At 39.2% G+C, this 22,474-nt stretch overlaps 1 protein-coding gene across 1 annotated transcript in view; it reads right to left on the reverse strand.

Annotated features, from left to right (window-relative positions):
* Nucleotides 1-15,217, reverse strand: part of IRAG2 (inositol 1,4,5-triphosphate receptor associated 2) — a gene marked incomplete at its 5' end in the record, with an annotated part of 74,957 nt that extends 59,740 nt beyond the window's left edge. Inside the window, 8 exons of the mRNA XM_081127802.1 lie at nt 545-595; nt 2,721-2,838; nt 5,869-6,027; nt 7,356-7,434; nt 7,525-7,604; nt 10,265-10,445; nt 13,629-13,739; nt 14,647-15,217. Of these exons, the coding sequence (XP_080983928.1) occupies nt 545-595; nt 2,721-2,838; nt 5,869-6,027; nt 7,356-7,434; nt 7,525-7,604; nt 10,265-10,445; nt 13,629-13,739; nt 14,647-15,217 (1,350 nt within the window). The remainder of the gene's footprint in view (nt 1-544; nt 596-2,720; nt 2,839-5,868; nt 6,028-7,355; nt 7,435-7,524; nt 7,605-10,264; nt 10,446-13,628; nt 13,740-14,646) is intronic.
* Between the last annotated feature and the right edge of the window lie 7,257 nt (nt 15,218-22,474).

Genomic DNA, 22,474 nt, shown 5'->3' on the forward strand with positions numbered 1-22,474 from the left:
ATAGAATTATTCCTTTTTTAGAGATTTTACTAATATTTTCTAATATATATGAGGTACATTATAATTAAACAAATGGGTTCACATGCATTGTCGTAATCTCTAAAATAACTGAGGGAACAGGTATTATTAACTAAAAAAAAGATACATGGCTTTTCCATGGTCAGACTTTCAGTGAATTTAAGATCTGGGTCTTAGACTCAAGACTTTTGCCACCTACTCCAGTGGAAAAATAACAGAAAAATACTAATGTCTATATTTCCTTCTTGCTTCATATAGTTTTTACATGGATTAATTTCACTTCATCTGAAGTCTGAATTTTTAAAATCCCATTTCTTCCATGAATATATACAAAGGTAATAACATACTTCTCTCTGGATGTGAAAATCCTGTCCACTCTGCCTCATTTGTCATTTGACAAAGGAACCTGGTTTTTGACCCTCAGGAGTCAGAACACTCAAGCGATTTATACTGAACCCAGGTCAGGACTCATGACTGTATGATCCCGTATGTTTATCTGTGCCCATGTCTGATGATTTCAACGTACCTCCTCTTGGAGAGTCCGAATCTTAAGAATCAGAGCCCGGTTTTCTGTCTCCTGATTCATTAAAAGAAAAGTAGATAAAAAATAGTTGAGAGGTTTATGAGAATACCACATATTTGCCACCAAGACTATCGACATTCTTTCCCTGTATTAACTGTAAACATGGCATTGACATGTCACAAACGAGCCTCGCCTGAAAACATTTCCAGTATGGGGTTAAGTCTTTGGCTTCCAGTTTCTGGGGATTCGTGAGAAGTCACCCTTTTCCTTGACTCCATATGACAGTAGAGAGGGAAGACTCAAAGCAGAAAAGGAACAGCCAGGCTTCTTTCCCTGCTACTTACCACCATCCACTCACGACAGGGAGCGGTAACTCACCCATTTAAACAGCACTTTGAAATCATACAGACATCTAGCTTTCTGCTTGGAGCTGTTGATATTCCCAGATTCAACATTACCAGAGCAGATAATTATCAAAAACTATTTTATAATTAAGAACCCCAAATTCAGAACCATCAGAAGAAAAATAATATTCCAGGAAAAAAATATATGTCAAAATGTTAACAATAAATTTTGTGGATATGGTAGGATAAGAATTTTGTAGGAACTTTTTTGTTAATATGCATTTCTTTACTTTTAAAGAGTAAATAGGAATTGCCTCTATCATATAAAAGTAAAAGGGAAAACATGTCAGGCTAGGATGTCATTGGTACAAGAATGAAGGAACACCCCCCTCACACACATAATCGGAATCAGAAGACCCAAGTTCAGTTCTAGCTTTCTCATCTATTAGACAACTGACTTTGAATAATAATAAAAAAAAATCTCTGGACTTTACCTATAATTATATTAAATTTTTAATGAAAAATAGCTACATACTTCTATTTCTACCTCACAGAATTTCTGATGACGACCAGTGAAATGAAATATTCAAAATTCTTTTAAAATTTAAAACACTATAAAACGCAAAGGATTAGAATTGTATGTCTAGGATTCCTTACTTTTATTTTATTGATTGATTGATTTCAGAGAGAGGATGGGACGGGGGAGAGAGATAGAAACATCAATGATGAGAGAGAGACCGAAACCCGGGCATGTGCCCTGACCAGGAACTGAACCTTGATCTCTTGGATCATAGGTTGATGCTCAACCTCTGAGCCAGGCCGGCCTGGCTAGGACTTCTTACTTTTAATAATAGCTAGCATTATCCAGCCCTCGGGGGAAAGAGGGCATTGGCTGCTCTACAGGTATTAATTCATATGACCTTCCCAGCCCTGGGGTCTGAGGACGATGCAGCTTAGAGAGGTTATGTGGTTTGCCAAAGTTACACAGCCCCAGGAGTCAGGACGTGACTGATGGCTGTCTGACTTTCAAGAGTGGGCTCTTGGTCATTTCTCTACATTGCCTCCATGTATAAGCTCCTCACTGACCCCAAATTGAGTCTTTCCTGTAGTGCATTCAGAGACTTGCAGAGTCACCTGACACCCAATGAGTCTAGTCCCCACCTATTACTATTGAAGTAAGAGCTAAGCTAAGCTGTGTTGGGTGTGGGAGGTCACAAGTGACTGACACAGGTCTGGAGCCCAACTCTCCTGATGACTTACAGACCTAAAAATAAATCAGTCTGAGTGACTTTCAGCTGACCCCCACCATCATTAGCAATTCTAGAACACTGCTGAAATAACTCAGGATTTTGAACATTATAACTAAAGCTCTAGATAACAGTTTAACATTCTCAATAAAATGATTATGTACTTCTGTCAGCGAGTTAAAGCTTAGTCTAACTACCAATTTGCTCTGAAAAGTACAAGCCTGTACTTATTTGACTTAAGGACTGATTTATGGAGCTTCTTAGTAACCTGGAAGTATTGAGAAAAAGTTGAAAGTCTGACAGAAATTTTTTTTAGAAAATTCAAATGGCTTTTAGTATCAGGTATTTATGAATTCACCTACCAACTTCAGGAGGAACTCCAGAGATCGTCTAGATCCTACAAACCAATGTGAATATGACTGAGAAATTTGTAAAGAATTTGAATCTTGGTTGAAGAGAAAAACACAGGTTTTTATCCTACCTACCTTAACTTTTCTAAGGTGTTACCATTTTCATTTATCTGCCTATTGACTGACCTTTGCCTCCAAATGAACCCTCCTGGGGTTTCAAGGTACTTGGATGACTTACTAATTGTTTGTTCTGGGCTACAATTGTGGTCTTCTGCTCTTCTGAAGCATTCATACTAGTTTTCAGTTCCTCTAGTTCTTCTTGTAATAGATTTGCTCTCATAATAGCCTGGTGGGCACTGTGGATGTGGGGGTGGGGGGAAAAGGCAATGAGCAAAACCTCAAATGTAACTGTCAAACAGACTAAGAAAAGCCAAGGACTATTTTTAGACCCAAGTTGAAAACCACTGAAAATGTAAACCAGATGCCAACAATAGTAAAAATATACCCACTATCTTTCACAGTCCTTGGAAAAGGAAGGGATTTGGGGGGAGTTCGGAGGGGGAAAAAAGATAGAAGGAAAAAAACATATTCCTGAAGATAAAGATTTGGAGACTCCCTCTGAAATCTTCATTGGCTGAATCTCACAGTTCTTTTTTTCTACTAATAAGATGTAAAATTAGTTAATGCAATTCCACACATATTTATTAAATAATAGCATGTTCCAGGTGCTGTACCCTGCACGGGGCTGTATGAGGATGCCCTTGTAGAGGTTAATATTAGTGAAGGAGATGACAACTAAACAGATAATTTCTATATATTTTATTTTAAAAGCTTATTATAGCATTGTTTACAGTAACAAAGCACTGGAAACAACCTAAATTTCCAACAAAAAAAATATTAAATGTATTATGGTAATCCATATCATGGAATTACCTATTTGTATTACCACTGTTTTCTGAGCAGGGCCTCAAAGAAGGTACAATTTTTGCCTTATTAAAGGGTTACATTGGTCATTCAACAAATATTTACTGAGCTCCAACTCTGTGCCAGGCATTAGGCTAGATGCTAGAAGAAGAAAAAAGTAAACCCAAGCATGAGAGCTCTACTCTCCTGGAGTTTATGGTCTAGTAGGATAAACCAACAATCATAAGTACAATTCAGTGTTAAGAACCAAGGGTGAAGTGAACCCAAGTTCTGCAGACACTGTGTAAAAGGCGGACAGTTCAGATGAGAAAGAAGGAGAGAGAACAGAAGCTTGTTGAGGGGCTGCAAGCAGCTAGATATTGTTGGAGCCCAGAGTGGAAAATGGGAAGTAGAAATAAGGTAACAAAAGCCCCATCATGAAAGGGTTTGCAAACTAGATGGAGGACTTTAGATTTTTATCCTGAGTACGACAGGGCTCCATCGAAGTGTTTAAAGCAGAGGCGTGATGTAGTCAGGCTGGCCTTTAGGAAGAGCATCCTGTAGGTGTGGCTCAAGTTTTGGAAAAGGCAGGGAAGCTAATCAGGAGGTTGCTGTCATGACCCAGGTGAAAGGTAATGTTGACTTGAACAACGTGGCAGACATAGGAATGAAAAGAAGTCTATTTGAGAGATATAAAGTAGGTCAATGGAACAGGACTGGCTATTTGATTTAGAAGTGAAGGCTGGGGAAGAAAAAGGAGACAATGATTTCTGGCTTGCAGGCAACTGAAAGGATGGGAGAGCTATTCTGCGGAGAATATTCTACTAAGCACGGGTAGCCAGGATGGGTAAGACAAAGTTCCTCCCATTAATGAGGGACAGTTAATATAGAAGGCAAATTATATTAGGACAACTGCACAATATCAAAAATAGGCTGTGAGCTCCAAAAGGAAACAGGCTCTTTCTGAAGGATTAGGGGAAGGAGAAAAGAAAAAGACAAAAGGCTTAATTTTATACACATTGGCATTCTGGCTGCTGGTCTAGAGTCTCTAGCCTTTCTGTTCTTCTGTGAGTAACCCAATTCCCTTCTAACACATTTCTTTACTGCTTCAGTAAACCAGAGTCAGCTTCTGGGGCTTGCAACCCAAAGCCCTGATTGGCACATTCATCTAAGGAATAGTTTTGCTTTGTTTTGTTTTCTTAAGAAACTTTGAATTCTTAAATTTCAAATAAATAATAAATAAGCCCACTGTGGAATGAAGAGAGCTTGAGGTAAGCCTTTTTTTTACACATTGGTTTGGAGGCTGGACTGGCTGGTCAAAAAATTATGAGTCCATGTCAGAATGCTTTACCATCTTTTCGAGTTAACTTAAAAGTTTTCTGTTCAGAATATTAGCAGCTACATCTAAAACACATCTTTGTGTGAAATTGTTGCTTTTTTTCTGATGCTCAAGCATCTCCCTGCAACCACTTTACCAGTGTTGGACACTTTATCTGGTCTGTCTCTCAGGTCCTTTAGTCCTTTCTATCTTAAGCTATGGTCAGGAACTTTCTTACCATCCTTCTAGGGTATAGGTACCCTGAAGGCATATTTTAAATTTGACTCATCAATAAATCTCCTTTAATACTTTGCATGGGACTCAGCATTACAGTAAGGGCTCAACCAAACCACAGCTGCTTTAGATAGGTCCACACCTGGGCCCTAGGTATAATGGTCTTACACAGAGAACACTACCTTGAATGACACAGGAACATCGCTGATGGAAAAGAACTGGCAAACATTGCTCATGGGAATATAAAATGATACAGCTGCTTTGGAGAACAGTTTGGCAGCTCCTCAAAATGCTAAGTATAGGTTACTACCCAGCAATCTCACTCCTAGGTATAAGCCCAAAAGAACCCAAAACATGTCCACACAAAAACCAGTACACAGATGTTCATAGCAGCAATATTCATAAGAGCCGAAAGTGGAAATAACCCAGAAGTCCATCCTCTGAAGAATGAATAAACAAAATGGCATGCTATATCCACACAACGGATGGTTCTGCAGCCACAGAAAGGAGTGAGGCAGCGATACATGCTAAACATGGATGACCCTTAAGACATCACACTAAGTGAAAGAAGCCAGACACAGGCGCATATTGTATTATTCCATTTATAGGAAATGACTGCAATAGCCAAATCCATAGAGACAGAAAAAAGATTAGTGGTTGCAGGGTACGGAGGGGAAGGGGATGTGGGAAGTGTCTGCTAATTCATATGGGGCTTCTTTTTGGAGGGATAAAAATGCTGTGGAATTAGATCATGATGATGGTTGCGTGACTATGTGAATATACCAAAAATACTGAACTGTGAACTTTAAAAGGGTAAATTTTATGCTATGTAAATTATATCTCAGTAAAAAACAGATTTTTTTAAAGTAAAAAAACAAAGCAAAACTGACCCTCCCCCCCCCCCAGCACACTGTACCCCACAGCAGCTCACCTTTTTATCTGAAGGCGCAATTCAGCACAGTCCTCTGAGAAGCGGCTGTTATCTTCTTCCAAGGTTTCCAAGGCCAGCTTCAACTTACTGTTCTCCTCCTCTAGCTTCTGCTTGTTGACATGCAGGTCTGCTACGTAGGCAATCAAATCAGACACCTCTCTGCAGATGAAATAAGGAATGAGAATAAATAACCTTCAACATGTTTAATCCCTTCCAATCAAAATAAGGCATATGGCTAAGCCCAAACAGGCTTAAATATTCCTGTGAGATTTTCTACTTTACCCTCCCAAATGGAGCTGACTTAGACAATAAACATTTATTCAAGCATTTGTTATAATAGTATGAAAGGTTGGTCCGAAGTTGCCAGGTATTCATCATCTGCCAGTTGTCAAGTCAGCTAGCACAGCTTTTCTTTCTTTCCGCTTCACTCACAGTGTTTGTCTCCGTCTACCTGAAGAGGTCCTATTTCTGCCTGGGTTATGGGAGATCCCAAAATAGACACATTAGTCTCAGTCAAGGGATCTCGGCAGGTTTTAATAGGCCTTTAACTAGAAAACAGTTCCGAGAGTCTTACATTTGCAGCCTGTACCTCTCCATTTAGTGTTCATGTTCCTTGATATTTTCTACAGCTTGTTAATGTTTGTGAGTGTCACTCTTGCCACCAACATTAGATCATGAACCCTGTGAAAGTCTGGATTGCATGTCTCATGCAGTCCTAGGCCTCCTCCTCTTCTTTGCCATCTTATCCGAGTTCTTAGCACAGGTTTAATACTTGGTTTTTAAACCACCTTTTTGCATGAGTAAATCTGAAGTGACAAAGATAAACTAAGGGAGAGACAGAATCACCTCTCCCTAATATCTAAAACACACACAATTTAGTCAAAAAACAGCTTTTCTCTTTAAAAGCATTGACTAAAGAAGTGCTTTAAAAATAATCTCCCAAAGAGCATAAGGTCAATGTCATAACTCTACTTCAAACGGAACTTGTTTTCCATGGAAAACACATGACGTCAATAGAGGAGAAGGGTTCCATGAGTGAGAAAATGTTAATTATGCAATACTAGTCTTACATAATTTGTGTCCCTAGTAAAACTAGTTCTAATGCAATTCAGACAGAATAGTTAAAAGTTAAAGGTAAATAATGTTAGACCTAGATGGTGTGGCTCAATTGGTTAAGCATCGTCTCGTGCACTGAAAGGTAGCTGGCTCCATTCCTGGTCAGGGCACATGCCCAGGTTGCAGGTTCGATCACCTGGTACGGGAGGCAACCGATTGATGTTTCTCTCACATCTATGTTTCTCTCTCTCTCTCTCTCTCCCCCCTTCCTGTCTCTAAAATAAATACTTTTTTTTAAAAAAGTAAATGATGTTAACTCTCCTACTAAAAAAGGGCTAAGTGACTTCATCATTAAGTAAAATACATAAGTCTATAAAATAAATAATAAAACATGGTGCCCTTGAGAAAGCATTACAACTAAGAATGCTTACAAGACTCCTCTAGACACGTCTCCGCCCAAAGCCTCGAAGCTCCCTGATGCAGACTCTGTTACATCTGTAGTCGTCTTAACTGAAACACATACAAGAGTGTTTCATGAAAGATCCACTTCTCCAAAGCACAAGAAAGTGGCAGAACCGTCACAAGGAAACCCGCACATACTTGCTCGCCCGGATTTCATGCTGTCCTGTTCAAGAGCAGAATTGTCAATGCTGCGGCCTGATCCACTATTCACTCCTTCCCTGTGGCCAAAAAACAAAACCAATGAGCTGGGATTCTTTGCCTGACCAAAGCTTAGCTAATTTTTCAGATGCACTCTGTGCTTTCCTATTTGAGTGTGTGTTTCTGGATTTTAAAACCATCTATTCATTCAGCAACTATTTGGGGCCCAACACTGTGCTTAGGTAAGGTAATAGAAAAGAAACATAAGGCATTAATTCCTTCCACCTTCCATAACCTTGTTTTCTTTTAAAGAATTTCTCTTTAAAAGCATCTGACATGAAAAAGAAAATGTGCATGCATAAATAGGTAGGTGATTATGAATAGCAGTTATGGTAGAAGGCCTCATGGATTCGGAAGTTAAAATAGTTTGGAGTGATAAGTGAACACTTGTGGAGGTAGCAAGGCCATGAGCCTTAAAAAATTGAGAAGGAAAAGGCATAAACAACTAATATTTTGAGGCACATCGATGGTGTTATCCTTTCTGTTTCTCATGGAAAACCAAGTTGAATCTAGACTAATTGTACTTTGAGCATTTTACTCTTGAAATTTGGGGAAGTGCACAAACTCTAGCTCTAAGCCTCCAAATAAACAAAGGAAAATTTCTATTGTTTTCCTAAAAGTATCTATATTATGATTTAACTTTTGTTACTTAATCTTTCTAAATTCCAAATCCTTTCACTATCTCTCTGGAGCAGCCACAAAATTCTCTAAATTTGTACTTACATCTCATTGTGTTTCCACGTGAGATGTCTGTCAAAAGGTGGCTAAGCAGAACTCATACAGCATTCTTACTATTCCTAACTACATACCCATCACCATTCCTGAGTTTTTGTTTTTATAATTTGTATTTATACCTGTTTTTTCTTTTCCTATCATATGTTATAAAAACTAGAGCCTGGCTGGGCATGGCTCAGCGGTTGAGCATCGACCTAGGATACAGGAGATTGAGGTTCGATTCCCGGTCAGGGCACATGCCCGGGTTGTGGGCTCCATCCCCGATCAGGGGCGTGCAGGAGGCAGCTGATCAATGACTCTCTCATCATTGATGTTTCTCTCTCTCTCTCTCTCTCTCTCTCTCTCTCTCTCCCCCTCTCCCCTTCCTCTTCCTGGAATCAATAAAGTTATATTTAAAAAAAAACAAACAAAACACAAAAAACACTAGAGACTTTCTTTTGCTCTCATGCCATTTTATAAGTGGATTATTGATATTTTTATTATATAACCAAATTTAAATATTTTAGAAAAATGAGAAAATTCATGAGAAAAGTTAAAACCATCATGCAAAAGGTAATAATTTTGGAATATATTTTTTTCAATGATTTCCTATGCATATTTATTACAAATGTGGGCTTATACTACATATATGAATTAATGGCCTGTTATTTGAAATACATATATATGAATATTTCTCTTATCAAATATTTGTCTAATTATAATTTTGAGTCACTATTTAGGATTCTAGTGTATGGAAGTATTACAATTTATTTGTCCAACCCTCTATCTTTAAATATTTAGGTTGCTTATTTTTATCGCCATCATAAACAGCATTCTACACACATATTAGAGTACGTGATTGGTTATTTTCCTTAAAGTTACATTACTAGCTTGAACACATCACATGTTTTTAAGGACTTAGTACACATTTATAAATTGCTCATGAAAACCACTGCACTACTACCAACAATGTATGAGAGTGGACTTTATTTTCCACCTGCCCTGACAACACGGGATGGAGTGATTCTTTTAATTCTTTGCCAAACTAATGGGCAAAAATGGTATGTTGTCTTTATTTGCATTTCTTTGATTACTAGTAATATTCGATGTTTTTATATATTTACCTTGCTTTCCCGATTAACTCACGTACTTTAAACACCGTTTCATTCATCTTTTCTTAAGTCATTTATACATCCTAACCCTGTGTGATGTACAACAAGTTCTGCCACTCTTTGGGCTTGAGGTTTTCTTTAAGCAAATCCCTGCTACCTATCTGCTAATAGCTAGAGCTCGGTGGCTGAGTAAAAGCCACAGGAATTGACTTCCTGTGAAAGAAGGTGACTCTTCTCCAGTATCCATCAGGGGCACCCGAGATCTGGTGCCATTTATTTTTATAATTTTTTCTATCCCACTGTATGTCTCCTTTTCCCTTTTGCTTCCCTATAGTTGAGGCTTCTAAATTACACTCGCTGCCTAAACACCCCCACTGACCTCAAAAGGGCGTTCACTTTGAGTTTAAGTGCATCTGGAGATTTGTTGGTCAGTACCAATAATCTGCTTGACTCCTATGACAGCTCAGTTCTTTTGGAGACCATAATACGTGCTGCCCCCTAATCACATAAATGAATGTTATCAGAATTAGTGTAATTAACATAATAGGTTCTCAAAGTGTGCCCTTCGTCAGCATCACCTGGAAACACTTTAAAATGCAAATTATCAGGCTTCATCCCAGACATACAGAATCATGACAGAGACGTGGGATGTGGGGGATAGGGGATGGGGGATGGGGTGGGGGGGTGGGGGGGGCATTGGTCAGCAATCAGGTATAATTTGTTCAGGTGACTACAATGCCTGCTAAAGTGTGAGAAGCACCAGATTACAATATTTCCATCAACAAAGAAAACAGTGATTAGCATTAATTGTAATCAGTTGTTGAAACAACCCAACAATGCTTCCTGCTGATTACCATTTGTTCTTACAGCAAGTCATCCATTCTTTCATGATGACATGGAAAGTTTCCAGGTCCACATGCAGGTCTCTCTTTTCAGGATCAAGCATCCTCCATAATTCCTCAAAGCCACCGTCTTCATAATCTTGACTAGTTGTTTGTCTTAGGTAATCTATTATTTTGGCAATTCTTATTGAGCCTTAGAAAGAAAAAAGGCAAATTAGTTTTGAAAGATGAGTTAAGAGTATTTCTTGTGAGGCGCTTCTCTGATTCCTTGGGTCCTGGGAACATGCCATCTAACCTTGCAATCCTGCTGAGGTGGCATGGTAGGCTGAGCGCTGGCCTTGGGCTGGAGTCTAATGCAGCTGGTCAAATCTTGGCTGGAATGTACCAGCTGAGTGGATTTGGGAAAATTACTTAAGTCTCTTTGAGCCTCAGTAGCCTTATCTATAAGATGCCACTTTAGTTTTGTCTCTCATTCTTTCCTTATAAAGCATTCAATGAAGAAAGTTTTCCCTCTGCTGAGATGAAATTTCAGTCTTAAGTACTCTGATTTTTTTGGGGGGGAGACAGGGGAATCAGGGTAGAGAGGTCATTTTTAGATACAGTTAGTCCTACTGACACATTCAGAAATGAAAATCATCCAGGCTAAGTTACTAATTGACACACCAATCTTCTTTAAGCATAAGACATCTTTTTTACTTATAACTAAGGCCTGCCCTGAGCTATCTGCCTTGGGGGAGGAGGTGTGGGGGAGCCAGGTCATCACCTGTGCTTCTGACCAAGTAGATTGGAGGTTCTAACAACCTCCTCCTTGGGTTCAATTAACTAATTTGCTAGAGTGGCTCACATAGCTCAGGGAAACATTTTACTTACTAGAACACCAGTTTTTATAAAAGGATATAATTAAGGACCAGCCAGATGGAAAAGATGCATAGGGTTAGTTATGGGGAAAGGGCACATAACTTTTGCACTCTCCCTGGGTCTCCACTCTCCAAATCTCCACATGTTTGTTCACCAATCTGGAAGCTCTCCGAGACCTCTCCTTTTAAGTTTCTACAGAGGCTTCATTAGAGAGGCATGATTGATTAAATCATTGGCCATTGGTGACTGAATTCAATCTCCACTCCATCTCCCCTCCCCCAGAGGCCTGGGGGTGAGACTGAAAGTTCCAACCCTCTAATCATGGGTTTGATTCCTCAGGCAACCAGCCCCCATCTTTAGGTGGGGTCAAAAAGTCACTTCATTAACATAACAAAAGACAGCTTTATTGCTCTCATAATTTAGGAAATTCCAATGGTTTTAGGAGCTCTGTTCCAGAAATGAGACAAAGAACAAATATATATATTTTTATTATAAATCACAATATCACAGATGCTAAAACTAGGGAGGGAAAGTTTGATGAGGAATAGGGTATTTATGTAACTCAAAGTATCTTCCCATAAGTTACATTAATTACAAAGGAAAAAGAGTAACTTTACAATGGGAAAACAGCAGACACCACACTAATCAAGTAATCAAAGTTAAAAATCCTCATATATTATACTGAGAAGAACGTATCACTCTGTAGTGTTTGCAAAAATGTATAACCTGGATAATCAAGAGGAAATACTAGACCTTTTACAAAGCAACTGGCCCATACTCTTCAAAAATTTCAAAGTCATAAGAGACAAGGAATCTGAGGGACTGTTCCAGATGTAAGGAGACTAAAGAGATGCGACAACTAAATACAAGAAGTGATTCTGAATTGGATCCTGGACCAGGAAACAAAAAGGTTATAAAATACACTATTGGGACAATTGACAAAATTTGAATATAGGATTTTGAATTAGATTATCCTATTGTATCACCATTAAATATCCTGATTTTCATCATTGGTCTGTGATCATGCAAGCAAATGTCCTTGTTTAATACAAAATACACACTAATATAGTTAGGGGTAAAAATAAGCCACAGCTTACTCTCAAGTGATCAGAAACATAATCAAGTTTTTATCCTGCCTCTCCTTTGAGATTCAGGACAGCCAAATAGTTGATGAAGCAGGGGAGTTTCTCTTATAGCCTATTCCAGCTGATAAATTAGGAAGGAATAATAGACTATCACCATTTGCAACACCCAATGAAAGAAGAGATTTAAGCCTTCATCATCAATAGTTTTGCTTTCTGATAAATACATAACACATCTATGTAGAGTTCTTGACTAAAAATATATAAACCAAAGTTTATCCAATCAAACCTCTAAGAATAGGGGACAGAGAGAGAAGTTAAGTGTTCCTACAGTCACACTATCACCAAAATTCAGATTGGGGGAAACTCTGGGGTAAAAGATCCAGTGTCATTAACAAATAAAATACAATAAAAATGAGAGATGGAAAGGGAGCAGAGATATAAGCCAGAAAGCTAATTACTATGAACAAACCTTTCTTGGATATTGATTTGAACAATTAAACTGTTTAAGAAAAAAATAAATTTCTCTCACAAGTGAGAACTTTTGAATACTGAAAAGATATTTGATATTAAGAAATTATGTTATATTTTTAGTCATAATAACATGGTGCTTGTGTTTGAAATCGGTCTTTTAGAAAAATGTATTGAAATATTTACAGGTGAAATATTATAATGTTTTGGATTTGTCTCAAAATAACCCAGAATGAAGAGGAAAACGAATGGGGTTAAAAATGACACATAATTGGTTATGACATTTATATAAGGGTTCTTCATACTATTCTCTTTACTTCTGTATATGTTTAAAATGTTCTAAAATAAAAAATATATATATAATCTAAATAAAAGAAAACCATGTTGACCAAAGAAGTTGTGGAAGATTATAAAACAAATCACTAACAATTGTTACTCAGGGGAAAAGAATTACTGATGGTTTTTCTCCTTTCTTTTTTGCTTATCTATCTACATACTATTAATTTTACTACAGTGAGTATGAATCACTTATGTACTAAAAATTACTTGCGGACATTTTAAAAAGAACACATCTCTAAAAAAAGCAGAAGTGAAAATCTAAAATTAAAAATTTTGAGCTAAATGTGTATGTGGTTTTATACATTTTGAAGTAGGTATTTCTTTTGTGGCAACACCCATGACAGGTCAGCAGTTCCAGTCCATGACTGGACCTCGGAAATCAGTGGATCAGCTCAATGAAATCATTCAAGACATTGGTAAAACATGCAAAATAGGTAGAAAGAAGTTATAAAGAGATAAACAACACCTAAACAGCCATCCTTAGTCCCAAATTAGGTTGCATCCACCACGTGTGTGCAGACAGGCCCACGGAGCACCACGTGTAACCATTTCCCTTTCTCTCCCAGGAGAAAGTGCAAGGCCTTGATAGATACCACAAACATTTGAGCAGGTACTGTTCAACTTACCCCTGCATTTGGTGTCACATGCATGAAAAATGCCTGTGAGGAACCTTTCACAGGTCCTGGTAATGCTGTCGGTTACACCTTCCTTGCTGTCATCAGCTCCTAGTTTCCATCCTATTAGAACAAAGAGTTTGCAAATCCAGAAATGCTTTTCTGTGCTGCAATGATTAATTTTTTTGTTTTAATTTGAAAAGAGAAAACATTTAAATAAACAGAATACAATACTGATTACTTAAATAGGCCAGGCAACAAAGTGGTGTGGAAGGTCTACTTTCATTTTTTTCTTTTAAGTTTTATAAACATAGGGGAAAAGGAGAGATGGAGAGGGGAGTGAGCTTTTTTTTTGCCCTGTAATATTAAGAGCACCCTGTGAGAAGGCAAGTAGTATAATAGAGGGAGAGGAGAAACACAGCTATACAGAGTGTGTGTCATTTTACAAGGTTTGGTTTTTCAGTGTTTATCATACATAGGACTCTGTAAGCAATTCCCTAAATAAAGTTCCCAAAATTTCAGTTGAAATTGGCCTGCAAAATTTACATTCTCCCCTGGCCCGAGTTATTGGCTGTATTTGGAATCCACACTTCTTACATGTTTTACTCTCCCACACACGAAAAATTGCTAAAATGCTAGTTTTTAGCAAGGTTCTTGGGAACTATATGAATTTTAACTCCCCCGCATCTATGTATTTCCATCGTGACATTCCAATTTGTCCTGGAGAACATTTGTTTTCAGGTCGGTAGAGAAATACCAATGATTATGATTGTAAATACAATCCAGAATTTCTACCAGGTTTTAAATTGAAATCATAGAAAATACTTATATTTTACATATAAAATTTCCTCTTAAGACCAAAAAAACCCCACAGCAAAACAATACGTTAAAAGGGAAAGATGAATGCTTCCATCCAGACTTTAGTGATGTGAATTGGGGGTTTTGTTGTTGTTGCTGTTTAAAATTCAGGTATTCTGAAAGTGACATGCTTATTGCTCTATTGAAAGAATATCAAAAGACGAATATTTACCATCTTCATTCAGAGACCATTTTTTCACCACTGAATCCTGAGGAGTAAAAATTTCTGAGCTTTGATCAGAGGTGGAATCAAAGTCAAGTTTTAAGGTGCTAAAATGGTTTTCATTACGACAGTTATTCAAATCCTTGTTAGAGAAGGGCTCCCCCTTTCTGATCTGCGACACCAAGGATACATAATTCTGGGCGCTCTGGGTTCTCAGCCTTGAGATGTTTTCAGGACTTGTGAGGACAGGGTATGTTGAATTCTCAGGGGAGCTGAGATGAGAGGTGGCTGGGGTTCTTGGAGACACAGTTTGAGGAGATGAAACGAAGGTGTCATCTTTCTCAGAGCCTGAGAAGTGAGTGTTGCTTGTAGGAAGGCGAGAGGCAGTCATCCTCCTCAGTACCTCTTCAAAATCTTTCCTGGTGTTAGTCTGCGGACTATCAAAGCTGCTAGATTGGTATTTGATGATCTGTTGACTTGGATTTGGAAGCTCTTCTCTCTTTTGGATGGCTCTGATTTTTCTACAAATGCTTTCCACTGGGTTATGCCGCTTCTCAGTTCCCTTCCTCGCAGGGGCCATTGTTGACTGTCCTCCAGTTATACAGATGAACTGGCTAAAGTACAGGCAAGAGCAGACAGGTGTTTTAAAGTCAGCACTGTCCTAACAACAATTTAGAGGTAGACTATTGATTCCTAAGTCGGCCTTAGAGGGATCGAGATAAGATGCCTTTAAATAATGGTCCTTAAACAATTGCTTTAAACCTGCCGTGTGTTTAACTTTGGCACTCAAATTTCTAGAAAATATTAACAGCTAACATATATAAAATACTTACCATGTGCCAGGCATGGTACTAAGTTCTTTATAAATATCAACTCATTTCATTCTCAAAACAACCCTATGAGGTAAGCATTACTATCATCTCCATTTTCAGGCAAACAGAGAAAAGGGGACGTACCCAAAGTTGCCCAGTTAGTGCCAGAGCCCAGATTTGAACCCAGGAAGTCCTGCTCCAGAAGCTGACCTCCTAACCACACTGCTTTCCATTTATAATATATGTCAAATATGATGATAATGGCAGAAATGCTAACAGCTTTCATTTGAGTACCTGTTCTGATTCTCATCTATTGAGAACTTACTAAATATGTCCTATATTAGGCGTTTTACATGTGTTATGTCTCAACTTTACACAAACCCTGTCAGATATATGAAAATAGCCCCATTTTTTAATAGTTTATTGATTTTTAGAGACAGGGGAAGGGAGAGCAAGAGGGTAACATCCATCGGCTGCCTCCTGCAGGCCCCCAACCAGGCATCAAGCCCCAAACCCAGGCATGTGCCCTGATGGGGAATTGACCCAGCAGCCTTTCTGGTTGCATGGAATCCTTTTCTATTTAAGGTAATAATCACTTTAAACCTTTTTTGTTATCACTTGACAATACCCTTCTTTCTATGTATTCAAGGGTTATCTTTCAATGACTACCCTAAAACACCTTCCTCTATTCCAATCCTGGAAGCAGTGTCTCATTGGACTCAACTCTCTCTGTTCTCTCCTACGATGTATAATTGCACGTATATTTTGTCATTTAATAAAATTGTCTTCAATTCTTGGATTGTTTCAAATGTGTATGCTTGTTGTCTTCTCAAAAACACTTTTAATTTTTGTATTCAAAAGTCATGATGTGATTCTTTTCTAGATACCCAGTGCATTATTATTGGCATAACTGATAATCCACAATTGTATATTGTGTAATTACAGGGCTTGCGAACTTGTTTCCCAGCTGTAGTGAGTGTTGGCTCTCAACTAAGCAGCTATCCCCCTTTCTAGAGAATCTCCCCTGGCCATCCAGGAGCTGCTCATTGCTCAGCTGGGAGGTTGGAAGTGAAGCAGTGGCGACAACAGAAGTGAATTCACCCGTGAACATGACGCGTTCCAAATCCACGGCTGGTGGTGACAGAGCAGGAACCATCTGACTTCCCCATGCGAAGGGAAGCGTGCTATACAAGACTGGTTTAAGTGTCTGTCCGTGTTCTCAGTGCGATGTGACTGTGTTTCCCTTCGAGAGCCAGAGAACGGAGACACAGGTTGAGCATGGGGCTAACAGAAGCCTTGGGATTAGGACCTCAGACTCCCAGAGCCTGCCTGCCTTCCTCGTTGAACAGCGATGTGATGCTCAAGCCACAGTCAAAGATCTCATGTTGTGGGCCTTTGGGACTGATCCAAAAGGGTCTCTTACTTTTTGAGACAGCATGGAGGGACTTGTAGAGTATTATGCTAAGTGAAATAAGCCAGTCAGAGAAAGAGAAGTATCACATGATCTCACTTATATGTGGAATCTAATGAACAAAATAAACTGATGAACAAAATAGATCCAGAGACATTGAAGCATGGATCAGACTGACAAATCTCAGAGGGACGGGGTGGGGAGCGAGGGAAGACATTAACCAAAGGACTTATATGCATAACCATGGACACAGACAATAGTGTGGTAGCCTGGGGCTGGGGGTGGGGGGTGGGGGCTGGTGTGGGGTGGAGGGTTAATGAGGGGACAAAAAGAGGACATCTGTAATACTTTCGACAATAAAGATAAATTTTAAAAAAGGTTCCTAGCGCCTGGCCAGGCGTGGCTCAGTGATTGAGCATCAACCTAGGATCCAGGAGATCACGGTTCGATTCCCGGTCAGGGTACATGCCTGGGTTGTGGGCTCGATCCCCAGTTGGGGGGTGCAGGAGGCAGCTGATCAATGATGACTCTCACATCATTGATGTTTCTCTCCCTCCCTTCCTCTCTCTGAAATCAATAAAGATATGTGTTGGGTGTTTTTTTTTGTTGTTTTTTAAATGTTCCTAGCATATAAGACACACATTTCTATTTGCTTTTTCGAGGCATTTTCCTCTTACCATCTGTTTTCTAAACTTCCATAACTCACCTAACTGAGCCACCTCCACAGTTTATAAGCTAAACCTTATGAAGAGTACACTTAAGACAGGAACTCTTCATGAGCTAGCAAAACTGCACAAGATTAACTGGTTTTGCCTTTTCTAATATAGAGCAGAACATACGTGGGAGTTCAGTAAGTACAACGTGATGATAAAGATTCAGTTTGTGCTACTTTCTCCACGTATGGCCTGAAAACATTTCCTGTCTGTCCTGTCCAAACCTCTTCTTTAGTTTTAGATCCCGGTAGAAAGATGAACTGCAATCTGCCTAACACTTAAAATATAAGTCTACCTTGATTTAGGCAATAACTGCCTTTGAAAAGGTACTAACTGAACACTAAAAACTGGAAGTTAATTGTACTAGCAGCATCAGTTGCTTGGAGTCTCTCTTTTAAAGGACTTTTCTCCTTATTTATCCATTTCAGTTGATTGAATATTTACTATGTAAAGATGGTACACTTGTAGAAACCCCAGTGGCAAGGACTCTAAGTTCTCTGAATCTTAGTGGCACTCCGGATCATTCATCCCTTTAGACATTCAACCACAGTCTCTAAAGAGTGTTAACCCTGTGCAGATACTGGAGGTGCAGTGATGATGCTCCCCTAAAATTTGTGGTCTGTGGTAGATACTATAGGAACAAGTAAGCCAGCAGGACCACCAGATTAAATCCAGGAGGCCCAGTGAAATCTGAATTTCAAATAAACAATGGCTAATTTTTTATCATAAGTATGTCACAAAAGTTGCACAGGAAAAACGTATATGGAAGAATTATTTGTTGTTTATCTGAAATTCAAATTTCACTGGGCATCTTGTACTTTGTTAGCTAAATCTAGCAACCCTAAGGCCTACAGAGAAATAAATAATTACACACTGGGAAAGAAAGGTGCCAGGGGCTATAAGAACATAAATAGGGGATTATTCTAGTTTGGTAGCAAAGACAAAGAAAAATTGGGGGGCATCTATCATGTGTCATGCACTGTGCATAATGCTATAAGATTGTTAGCTAAATTCATGGTTATAAACAGAAAATTAAAAAGTGGAACCATAAATCCCATTTGGATTCCCATTAGCTAAATGTAATATAAAAAATGTTAGGGATTATCCAAACCAATTATTTCACTAATCTTTTTTCTCCTGTTGATTGAACTATGCCTCATTGTCCGAAATCCTGGAATCTGAGACCTGTTATTATTATTGCCTTAATTGCTTTGTTGTATGTAGTAAAAGCTCTTGAATCAACAATTTTCAACCAACTCCTTGATATAAAACAATAATTAAAAGCCTCTGATGCATGGCAACACCTGTAAAACAAGTGTGATTTGTTTTTTACCTAAAGGTAGGCCACTCATTACATATCCAATTTCCACCTGTGATGTACCTGCAGCGTTCAACACTAACCTCTAAGAGTTTTGCACTCTGAGACTTACAGAAATCTTTTACATATGTTCTGACTTCCTAAAGGAGTAGTCAATAGGTTAGAATAAATTCACCATGTATGTACAATATCGACAAGATTTCATATTCTTTAGGAATTTACAAACAACATAAAATCGTTATTTGTGTTTTTTCAATATCCATATTCTTCAATCACTAAGAAAACAGTTGAATTTCTTTGCAAAGAAAGACATAAGATTTATACAGAGATACAAAAATAGCATCCTTGAAAAACTTAGCAGATTTCAGGGTGATTCAAAACGATCTTTAGAAAGCCTGAATCAAATTCAAACTCAAAAAAGTAATCTTGACAATGTTATCATCTTTCTTTTACCAACAGTTTACATTCCTCTCCCTTTACTAATAGTTGTTTCTTAAACATTGAACTCGAAAACTTTAGATTAGGTAGTTTATTTTAACAATCGTTCAATACTTAATTAAGAAATCCAGGTAAAACTTTCACCTAAGTGAGTCCTACTTGGTGGTTTAATTAAAGCAAAACCCTTAAATAATGTCTGTCAAAAATTAAATATATGTCTGCACACAGGCATACCTTGGAGATACTGTGGGTTTGGTTGCAGGCCACTGAAATAAAGTGAGTTGTAATCTTTTTGCTGGTGGAGGGTTTTGCCTTCCATTTGGAAAAAACACAACATCTGTGAAGTGCAATGCACAATAAAACGAGCTCTGCCTGTGTATGTACAAAGTAAACAAGGGATTCCTTTTGCCAAAGGAGCCCGTTGCTAGCAAGTAAGTGCCAGTAAAGCCTTCATCAAGACATAAGAAGGAACATCTGTTCACTGAGATGTTCCCAGGAAACTCATCTTTAGCCAGCCCAGTGGGAGAGCAGAGCATGGTTTTCTACTTAACCAGTACATTTTATCTTTGCCAAATCACACCATTTTCAGTCTCTTTGTGACTTAATGTGATAAAATAATAACACTTACTTTTTCCTGCCCTCTCTAGGATAGATGATGGCAGCTGTTAAAATGATTTGCAAACCACAGGTTCCAGATTTAGCAATGCCCAGCGAGGCTGCCATCTGCAAACCTTTCTGATCACTAATAAATGCGAGCTGGTATAGAGTGAAACCCTCCCCTCCCACCATTCCCTTAACCCTGTTCTATTAAGCTCGTCGGCTGGGTCACACCAAACTTATTATAAACATCTCACTCTGGAACAATTCCTGAAATAGCACAGTAACACATATGCTTCTGAAAGCTGGCTGTGTTCTGTTTCAGTTCTTATTCTCTGAAGCCTGCCTTTCTTCTCAGAAACCAGGAGAAAACCAATGGTAAACCTCTACCTCCAAGAACTCAGGTGCTCCCAGGTTCTTACCGTCTACAAAACCACATAACCAGTTCCCACTAACACGCCTTCCAAATGACCAAAGCTTAAAGTGACAATCCAAAACTTTACGCATCTAAAAGCCCCTTTGAAAACAACTCTGGGATTTGCCTGCAGTGAAAGCAACATTTCTGGGAACCTAGCTTTATCGCTTTCCACTACCCATCTTTTTCCCTCAAATTTTTTCAGGATTTTGGTTTTATTCCTAGATTTTTTTCAAGTTCCCAGTGAGCTCTGTTGCACCCCCGATGTAGACTGAAATGGGAGGTTGGTCTCATTTGCCATAAGCACATTGAGCTTGGGTTTGGGTTTAGGAGACAAGAGGGGCTACATCTGGGATTGCTTTTCCCTGTTCGGGTCAGGCCTTGTTCCACCATAGACGACTAAGGGCTGTAGCATCCACCAAAGTGTATGTACTTGGGGAAAACTCACCACCTTATTTTCACTTCACGGGCACTCCAAGGACCATCTTCCAAACACTGGGACCCGGGGATGTAGGCCGGCACCATCGGGCGGCCGCGGGGCTACTTCCACAGGGGTGTGGGCGGGTGAAGGGCAGGGGCTGGGAAGAGGGAAGCCGCTGATGAGCTACACCTGCCTCTGTGGCTCAGCCACGATCACGAGCAGGGGGGTGTGAGGAAACCCACGTGGGGGGAATGAGGAGGGCCCCTCTGGGCGCATCCCTGCCGTCTTGGGGCTGTCCCACCATGTGATCACAATGAAATAAAGGTGGCTCACAATATACACTCTTTAATCAGTGTGAAGGAAAAGTCACTGTTTTCTTTCTTTCTTTTTTCAAAATACTTCTATTGATTTTTTTTAAAGAGAGAGAGGAAGGGAGAGGGGGAGAGAGAAACATCGAGAAGCGGGCATGTGGCCCTTGCTGGAATTCGAACCAGCAACCCTTCCGCGCACAGGATGACTCCCAACCAACTGAGCCACACCAGCCAGGGCCAAGAAAATCAATTTTTAAGTTAAACTTCATACATTTCTATTGGGCCATGTGCTGCATGGTTTCTAAAACATTGTTATTAATCATTGTTCTTCTTGTGGGACCATATCTGGTTTGGGAGACAAGATATATAAATATGCAAAGTGCAACAATTAAGCAAAGAAGTACATGAGTAGTACATTAAACTCCATGGGAGGTCAGGAAAAAATGAGCTTGGTGTGGGTTGAGAAGTCTTTATAAAATAGATGGAACGTAAGCTGGGCTTTATATAATAAAATATTTTGGAAAGCTAGAGGCTTGGACAAGCCTGGGAGGTGGGGAGAGATGGAGTAGAAGTGCCGTGGTGAGACACAGCTTGTTTTGGCAGTACTAGGTGAACAGTGATGAAATCTTGAGACAGGTGGGAGGTCAGTAGGAGGTTGTGGAGTAGTGGGAGAAAAAAAAAATTATATATACATATGTATGTGTGTGTGTGTATGTGTGTGTGTGTGTGTGTTTAGATAGGTAGGATATAGGCAGATTCAGAAATGAATGAAATCTATAATGCCATTTCCCATTCAAGGAAATTACATTCAGCTGGGACAAAGATCTATTAAAAACAAAATAAAATAAAACCTATCACAAAACAAACAAAAAAAGCAAACCAAGATCAGGGTTATAAACACACAGCCCGAAGCATCATAACTATGACCCAAGGGCCTTCTCCAGCCAGACCACTGGGTCCCAAATCACACGCTTCACAGGCCTCAGCCTCGGTGATTTCCTACTTTTCCCCTATTTTCTGTCCCCCACCCCCACCCTACTCCTTCTAGGATGCTCTGAAGATCTATCTTTTGAATATCTAGATTTTCATACATGCTCCTATTCCTGTGGGTCATCATTTACTGTCGCCAGGTGAGAGATAGGGACTGTAGTTGTTAAGAGGTAGGGTTCTGGGTTGAAATAACCTGAGTTCAAATCCCAGCTCTGCCCTCACTAGTTCTGTGACCTTAGACAATTTATTTAACTCTGTGCCTAAGTGTCTTCACCTGCAAAATTGTATCAATATTATGCATGGCCCTAGCTGGGTTTGGCTCAGTGGTTAGAGTGTTGGCCCTCGGACTGAAGGGTCCTGGGTTTGATTCCAGCCAAGGGCACGTACCTCGGTTGCAGGCTTGATCCCCGC

Source organism: Miniopterus schreibersii, assembly GCF_964146895.1.
Source record: "Miniopterus schreibersii genome assembly, chromosome: 2".
NCBI classification, from domain to species: domain Eukaryota; kingdom Metazoa; phylum Chordata; class Mammalia; order Chiroptera; family Miniopteridae; genus Miniopterus; species Miniopterus schreibersii.